We start from the raw sequence: 8,312 nt of genomic DNA on the forward strand, positions 1-8,312 counted from the left end.
CAGCGCTGGGGGCCGGGGCGGGGGCGGGGGCACAGGGGCGGCCGGAGGGCCGGGAGGGGCGGCTGCGGGGGCGCCCTCCGCCCTCACCCCGCCCCGCGCCTCTCCCCGCAGCGGGGGCGCCCCGCCCCCCCGGGCGCCCGACGTGGACGCGGCCGCCGCCGCCGCCGCCGCCGCCGCCGCCGCCGCCGCCGCGCGGGAGTCGCTGTCCGCGGAGCCGACATGCAGGCGGCGCGGGGCGGCGCGGGGCGGCCGGGCCGCGGGCCGGAGCGCGAGCGCCAGCGGCCGCCGGGCGCCGGAGCCGCGTCCCCCTGCGCCGCCCCGGGCCGGCCGGCGGGAGGAGCCGCCATGCGCCCCGGGCCGCCCCGCGCCGCGCTCCGCCTGTGGCTGGGCTGCGTCTGCCTCGCGCTGGTGCAGGCGGGTAAGGGGGCCCGGGCCGGGCGGGCGGGAGTCCTCGGCCCCTTCCTGCCCCCCGCCCCTTCCTGCCCCCCGCCCCCGCCTCCTCCCCGCCTCCTGACCCCCAGGCCCCGCCTCCCGCCCCGACCCCCGGCCCCGCCGCCCCAGCCCTGGGTCTGGGGTCTTGTGGTCCGCAGGCCCCTCATCCCATTGCCCTGACCCCAGGCCTTTGCCTCAGGTACCCGAGCTGAGCTCCCTCCTCGGGCCCGGGGAGCAGCTGAGGACACCAGTCCCCCCACCTTGGGCCTCCCTCCCTGTCCCCAAAGCCCTGCAGGACAACTCTGCAGGTCGGAGCAGGATGGGGTCCCAGTCTGCGTGAGCGTGTGTGAGGGGGATGGGAACTGGCACCCCCGGGTTCGGGGTGGGTGGGGTGGACCCCTGAGCCTGCTGCAGTCAGGGTCCGGCCTGGCCTGCCCCGAGTGCCGAGTGCCGGCCTCATCCTCACCCAGCCCAGCCTCTCCTGAGGCTCCGTGTCTGTCCCTTTGGCTTCTGGCGCCTCACTCATCACTCCCTCTACCCATCCCTCTGTGGCTCAGTGCTTTCTCTCCCTCCCTCCCTCTCCCCCCGCCCCCCTGCTTCCTCTACGTCTGTCCCTGATAGCCCACTTGTCTGTTATCTGGTTCTGTGTCTGCTGCCACCTGTCCGTGTCCCTCTGTCTCTCTCTGTCTCCAGGGATGGCTTTGTCGCCCCAGGCCCAGCCCCTGGGGCCTCGGGTCCACTCCTCTGTGGGGTGCAGGATGCTGCTCAGGGCCAGGTCTTCCCCTTGCAGCACTCGCCCCCTGGGGTCGCAGACACAAGGCCCCTCTCCTAGAGCCCTTCTTCCTGCCCTCCACTATCTCTGTGCCTCACTCTCCCTCCTACTCCCTTCCCAACTGACCCGCTCTCATCTCCTTCCCACATGCAGAAGACCCTACCTGCCCTATACTCATGGTTCCCCCCCCCCCCCCCCCCCCCCCGCAGATCCTGCTCTGAGTGACCTCCCTCCTGCCTCCAAGGGCTGGCAGAATGTGGAGAACAGGCTAACAGGCTCACAGAGACCCCTCCCCGTCTTCATCTGTCTGCCTCATTACAGTATGGGGGTTCCTCTCTTGAACCTCACTCCCAACCCTTGATCCTCACTCCCAACCCAGGCCTTACCCTAGCCTGGCTCCTCTCCACCTCTGGGTCTTTCTCCTTCCCTCAAGGTCACTCACCTGACAGTGTGGTCTTGTAGAAAGAGCACTGGACTGGGAGTCCTTTTGACTGCTTTTCATCAGACTAACTTTCAGCTCTCGAAGCCCTGGCCACCGATGCCTCCCTTGTGCCTGCCACCCCCCCCAACCTCTTAACACCCTTCCATTAGATCTGGCCCCAGCCCAGGCCCATCTGTTTTAGCTTGGACCCCTAATAGGGCCAATGTGACCAGTAGGGGCTCCTCACCCTGGACACGCAGAGCCCGGGGACTCTCGGGCTATAGCTCTTCAATTACTAACGAACTGAGACCCGTGTGTCAGCCCCTTCGGAGGCCTTGCGTTCTTCCTTCCCCCACCGTGCAGCCTTCCCTAGGTTCCCACTTAGGAGACAGTGGGCCTGGGCCTCACGGCAGGGGGTGCTGAGGCTCAGGTGCCTCCCCACCCCCAGACAGCCCCTCGGCCCCAGTGAATGTCACTGTCAGGCACCTCAAGGCCAACTCTGCGGTGGTGAGCTGGGACGTCCTGGAGGATGAGGTGGTCATCGGATTTGCCATATCTCAGCAGGTAGCCCTCGAGGGTCTGGGAGGGCAGGACACATCGGGATAGTAGCAGGGGATGCGGAGGGGGGTGTGCAGAAGTAGAAAGGGAAAAGGAGCAGAGAGCAAGAGAGACAGAGGCAGAAGAACTGCACATATGGCTTAGAATAGGGACCCCAGAAGGGAATGATCAGTGAGGAGGGCTCCCAGGCCTTTGACTGGAAACTGGGAATCAAAGACCTGGTTTGGATCTTACACAGACCTGAGTTGTGGGCGCGGTGCAAGACCTCACTGGGGAGACAGCCTCGGGCAACTCTTCTAAGCTCTCTGCACCCGCACTGTCTCCCTCTCTGTAACATGGAGTGGCAAGAGCCATAGCTGCCCATGGAGATGAGGGGTGCGTGGGGAAGCCTGTGTGTGTAAAGGCTTGAGCTAGCGGCCCGGTGAGCCCAGTCACCGCCAGAGAGGTGGGCAGGGCGGGGTCGGTGACAGGGCGCTGACTGCAGCGGGCCTGGGGTTTGCCTTGGCAGAAGAAGGATGTGCGGATGCTGCGCTTCATCCAGGAGGTGAACACCACCACCCGCTCGTGTGCCCTCTGGGACCTGGAAGAGGACACCGAGTACATTGTGCACGTGCAGGCCATCTCCATTCAGGGCCAGAGCCCTGCCAGCGAGCCAGTGCTCTTCAAGACCCCACGCGAGGCTGAGAAGATGGCGTCCAAGAACAAAGGCAGGCCGGGGCACTGTTAGCGGGGGTGGCGTGAGCTGTGGTCAGGGCCAGAGTAGGGGGTGGCTGGAGGAAAGCACCAGTGCCCCCAAGCCCCTGTTGTCTAGTAAAGCAGTGGCCAAGAGAGGCTGTCACCCTAGTCCCTGAGACAGTGGGCATATCAACTCTCAGCGTGGGTCAAGCCACGTTGCTGCTGTCCCAAGTAGCCATCGGCATGTTCTCGAATCTCTTTATTAGGTGTCTGGGTACCTATAGAGATAAACATTTAAGCTCATGGGCTGGCCCTGGAGGGGTGGCTGGGGATGAGAAGAACCTCGGACCTAATGTCTTCCTCCCTGCAGATGAGGTAACCATGAAGGAGATGGCAGGGAGCCAACAGCTGCGGACCGGTGAGGTGCTCATCATCGTCGTGGTCCTGTTCATGTGGGCCGGTGAGTGCCTCCAGGCCCCTCCTCGCTTGGCCTCTGGGCAGCGGAGGCCCCTGGCTGGGCCCCTTCTCTCCGGGAAGTGGAGACAGCTGAGAGATGGACCCATTCTCTAATTTACGTCTCACAAAGAATTTAGCCGATTGAGAGCTGCCTCGGATTATTTGAGCGCTTGCCCTTCATTCCCTCCGGAATAGTTTGGACACCTGGGTGGACTCGTACCTTCTAGCCATGGCTGCAGGAGCATGGGCTGGGCCTTCAGGTGCTCCAGGCTTGGGACCCTCTTACGCTGCTCATCCTTCTAGCTCTGGTTCTGTGACCACCTCCATTAGGTCTCCCCCATCCATCCATGAGAAAGGTTGTTTTGCCTACTGCTCTCACAGTGTACTGCTCATCCCTCCCTTTAGCTCCTCCCAGCTGAGGTCATTGGGCCCTTGGGGCTCCCTGTTCCCACTTGTCTGTGAGCTACCCTCTGATAAAGAACAAATTTCATCTCTGTACTCAACCAGCATTTTCTGAATGGCCATTCTGTTCCAGGTAATAGTACTGTAGTCATGACTAAAGAGCCCTGGGCTTGCAAGGAACTGGGTCTAGGAGAAGCCAGGCCCATACTTAACTATAATTCAATGTGATAAGTGCCATGTATGGGGGCAGAGGCGAGGGAATTAATTCTAGAGCTAGGAGTAGAAATCAGGAAAAACACAGAGAGGAGGAAACATGGGGATTGAGCTTTGAAGGATGAATAGGAAGTCACCAGACAGCCAAAAAAGGAACAGTGTTCTGATGACAGCATGTATAAGAAACAAATTCAGGGGCACCTGGGTGGCTCAGTCAGTTAAGTGTCTGCCTTTGGCTCAGGTCATGATCTCAGGGTCCTGGGATCAAGCCCCACGTCAGGCTCCCTGCTCAGCCAAGAGTCTGCTTCTCCCTCCCCCTGCTCTTATGCTCTCTCTTCCTCTCAAATAAATAAAATAAGGAACAAATTCAGCACAGTCTGGTTCAGTGCAGCTATGACCCAAGAGAAGAAGTAGAAACGGGGACAGTCAAGGATGGTGAGGCTTTAAAGTAGGCTGGAGCCCATTTTGAGGGACCTGAACACCATGCCAGAGCTGTATTAGCATGGTGGTTGAGAGGGCAGGCTGTATTGGAGAAGCATTTGGAAAAAATGTTGTGTAGACACATCGAAAAACAGACACTTGTAAAAAAAAAAAAAGAAAAGAAAAAGAAAAACAGACACTTGTAAAAACAAAAGGCAGAAAAAAACAAAGGATTGTACAAAAGAGGTTTATGGTATGTTATCAGACTCAGTGCAGACAGTATTTACATAATCGTGATGATGTAAACATAGTGGACTAACCCAAGATTATGATGTGAGTCTGTCAGGGTGACGAGAAAGGAAGTAGGGGGAAGGTGTTACCCTGTACCTAAGATAGAAAGTCAAAATAGTATCTAAAACAGATAGATCAAGAAATAGCACTATAAATAAAGCATAGAGGTAAAAATGGAGAAGACACCTACCAGAATTGGAGCTGGCTTCCATAATTGTATCTGACTTTCAAAAACTATTACGCTCACATATTCTTTGTCTGCTAACAGTAAACATTTAGCCGAGCGCAGGCCCTGGCGTGCACGTCCCAGCTCTCCCGCCTCAGGACCTTGAGTAGGTTCCTAGGCTCTCTGCATCAGTCTCCTCACTGGCAACCTGGAGGTGATAATGAGGACTCAGTGGCATGGGCATTGTCAGTGCACGGCATAGGGCCTGGCACACGCTCAGCAAACGTTACTGTTTCTATTTCCCCTAACTGGAAAGGAGAGCTGTAGGGGAGAGGGGAGATGGGATCAGATGGGCATCGTGGGAAGATCAGCCCAGCAGCAGCGAAGGAGACGGCTGGTGGGGGACAGGTGGACATGGGAACCAGAGGCAGGCCGTTGCAGTGGTGTAGGGGAGAGGCCATCTGGAGCTCAGTATCTAACAGGAGCTTGGCAGGTGCCAGTGGGAATGAAGCGGGCAGGCGGGACTCGAGCTCTGGCCTCTCACTGCTCTCCTCATCCTTCTCCCACCCCCCTAGGTGTCATTGCCCTCTTCTGCCGCCAGTATGACATTATCAAGGACAATGAACCCAATAACAACAAGGAGAAAACCAAGAGCGCATCAGAAAACAGCACCCCGGAGCACCAAGGGGGAGGTCTTCTCCGAAGCAAGGTGAGGGCACGTCTCGGGTCTGGGTGGGTGGCCCCGGGGCTATAGCAGGGTCAGCTGAGGGCTGGACGGGCTGCAGCCCGGCAGAGCCAAGCTTGGCCGCTGCAGCCTGTGTGACACCAGGGACGCTGCAAATTGATTTTGGACCTTCTCCTCTTGCCGGGTGCCAGGGGCCAGTGTGGTTAACAGAATGCAGTGTGACTGGGGAGGGGAGAATTCTTGGTTGGTATGGGACAGCACAAAGAGGGGGTTCTGGGCTTATTTCTGTCCCTGCCATGCTGTGTGACCTTGAGCAGGTGCTTCACCTCTTTCTACCTTCATTTCCTCTTCTGCAAAACAGATATGACAACCTTGTCAGTGCTTGCTCTGAGCAGCTCAGAAGAGACGGTAGAGAAGTGGGAGGATCTCATGGTTCTGACGATGATTATCCAACAAACAAACATCTGGCCCTCTCCACATTTCCTCCTCCCTCCATCTCCTCACACCCCCTGGCTTACTGTCCTCTCTCTTGGCTTCTCTCTTTCTGGGGCATTTTCCCGAAGCCTCTTAGTAATCCCCATCTCCAGAAGCACCTCGACAGTGTCAGTGGCCGGGGCCGCGCTCTGAGGCGGGTCTGCAGGATGTGAGAGAACCAGCCGGCTGGATGGCTCTGCTGGGGGGAACCGGGGGCCTGGCACCCAGTCTTGGCTGCTAAGTGAGTGAGGCCGAAGGCTGGGTCTGAGAAGGCAGAGAGATGAGACATGCAGGCAGGGCTACTCCTTCCCTTCCACGCGGGACAAGAGCCGGGCTTTTAGGAGGCAGCCCTTCCTTCCTTTCTTCTCGTGCCCTCTCCCATCTCCAACCTTGCAAGAAGTCTATTCAATTAGCCCTGGCTGCTTCTCTCATTTTTTCCCTCCCAGTTTCCAAACAAGCCCTCGGTGAACATCATCGAAGCATGACTGCCTGTCTGCAGGGAGAAGGATTTCATTTTTCTTCTCTGCTGGTCCCCAGGTCCATGGGCACAGGGACAGGGACTGCGGTGGGGGGAGGCACAGCTCTCCCTCTTCCCCATCCTAGTCTGGTGAAGGAGGCTGAACTACAAACCCAAATTCTGCAAAAAATAAACAAGCCACAAAACTAAAAGGCCTGACCCCATTCTGGAAAAGGCAAAGCTGCATGAGACACAGCCTTCTTTCTGCCTCCTCGCCTCTCCTGGACTGGCTTCCTCCCTGAGAAAATGCACAAAGTTCCTGGGAGATGACAAGCACCCAGACCGACTCCAGCTGTGTCTTTCAGACCGAGAGCCATCAGGGAAGCCATGGGGCAGGGTCATGGCTGCCAGCAAGCCTTTTTCTGGATCCAGCCATCAAGGACTTGTTTGTGGTGTGATGCACAACTTTGCGAGTGTGTAAGATGGTATGTCTTATCTCTCTGGAAAACACAACTGAAGGGCTTCACTCCAGAGGGCAGAGGAATTCCCCGAGCTGATTGCCTGAGGCCTCTGTCTTCTTTGGCCCTCATCTTGACTGTAACATCCTCAGTCTGGAGTCTTAAGAAGACGAAGTAGGAAAGAGACCTGGAAGGTACTGGCCCCATTTCTTTCGGAAGAGGCTGTTGGAGTTGTAACAATGCCGGCTTACACAACTGAAAAGGTATGTCCACGTGGGACATCCTGGGGGCAGCTGAATCACCCACTCTGGAGTAGAAGCTGTTGGAAGGCAGGCCTGAGCCATTACCATGGACAGTCAGAGCAGCCCTGGCCCCTGGGGTCTCCATATCTTGCCATCTCATCCAGGGTTCTGTGAAAGCTCCCCAGGGTCCTCATGTCCTTCCCTAGAGCCTGAGTGGTGTGAGGTGACAGGTCTCTCTCTCCACTGCCCCTTTCTGGTAAACAAAACAAAACAAAACAAAAAAAATGGTGCTTGATAAGGGAAGGCAGACTCTTCCCCTAGGACTGACAAGTTACGGCTGCTGAATGCCTGCATGGGAAGAGATGGGCCTCTGCGTCTTCCGCTGGTGGCTAAGGACGGGCGTGTGGGAGGACTGCGCCTAGCACAAGCCTGGCACACAGTAGGCGCTCAGTGAACACCTGTTGAACTGAATGATGAGAGCAGTGGCCCCCAAGCCAGAGAGCTGAAAGCCATCACCCAATGACCGCCCCTTCCTTCCGGTCTACAAGAGCTCTACTGGCTCGGTCAGCCACGACTCTGCTTCGCCCCGGTGTGACAGCACAGGGAGAGAGGAGAGACAGGGTGAAAGGCAGATGTCAGCAATACTAAGGGCTTCCTCATGGGAGGGCATGAGGCTCCACTCATTGTCTTGTGACTTCCATCCCTGCTGAATGGGGCTGCAAGGCCAAAGCTCCTTAGGGGAGAGGTCCTTACCTCTGATCCAGTTAGAGCAATAACCTCTTTTTAAATGGAAAATAAAAGACAAATGAAAAGGCACATCCTTGTCTTCTGGTAAATGCCCAAATGTTGCCCTCTTTTTCTGGCAATTGGCAGCAAGTCAGGATGTGTGGAGGAGGGAGTCAGTTCTCTCTCTCCATTTTGGCCTGCAGCTTCTTAGGGACATGCCTGCCAGCCAAGCTGGAGTTGGAAGGGAAATCTCGAACAGATGGGGGTGCACGTGTAGGAGGAGAAAATAGCTTCTCCATCATCCTATTACTGAGGCCCCCAAATTCAAGCTTGGGCTGCCTCGCTGCACAGGTACACAGGCTGGTGGCTCAGTTTTTAGAACGAAGGGTTTTCCCCTCTGGGTGGGGCTGGGTGATTTCCCTGACCGAAGGAATGCAATTCTAGTTTCTCCCCAGAGTGGGGAG

The 8,312-nt window shown here is 57.4% G+C and overlaps 1 protein-coding gene across 2 annotated transcripts; it reads left to right on the top strand.

Moving 5' to 3' along the window:
* The first annotated feature begins 285 nt into the window (after positions 1-285).
* On the top strand, positions 286-7,938 carry FNDC5 (fibronectin type III domain containing 5). Of its 2 annotated transcripts, none has more exons than XM_041768368.1 (6): positions 286-418; positions 2,074-2,189; positions 2,692-2,890; positions 3,229-3,318; positions 5,382-5,515; positions 5,853-7,938. In XM_041768368.1, the coding sequence occupies exons 1-6, from the start codon at positions 346-348 to the stop codon at positions 5,856-5,858; spliced, it is 618 nt and encodes a 205-aa protein (XP_041624302.1). In that variant the 5' UTR covers positions 286-345; the 3' UTR covers positions 5,859-7,938. The 2 variants fall into 2 exon arrangements, with proteins under 2 accessions (XP_041624302.1, XP_041624301.1); XM_041768367.1 differs by having other exon boundaries at positions 6,412-7,938.
* The last annotated feature ends 374 nt before the right edge of the window (positions 7,939-8,312 follow it).

This window comes from Vulpes lagopus, chromosome 8, assembly GCF_018345385.1.
Source record: "Vulpes lagopus strain Blue_001 chromosome 8, ASM1834538v1, whole genome shotgun sequence".
NCBI lineage: Eukaryota > Metazoa > Chordata > Mammalia > Carnivora > Canidae > Vulpes > Vulpes lagopus.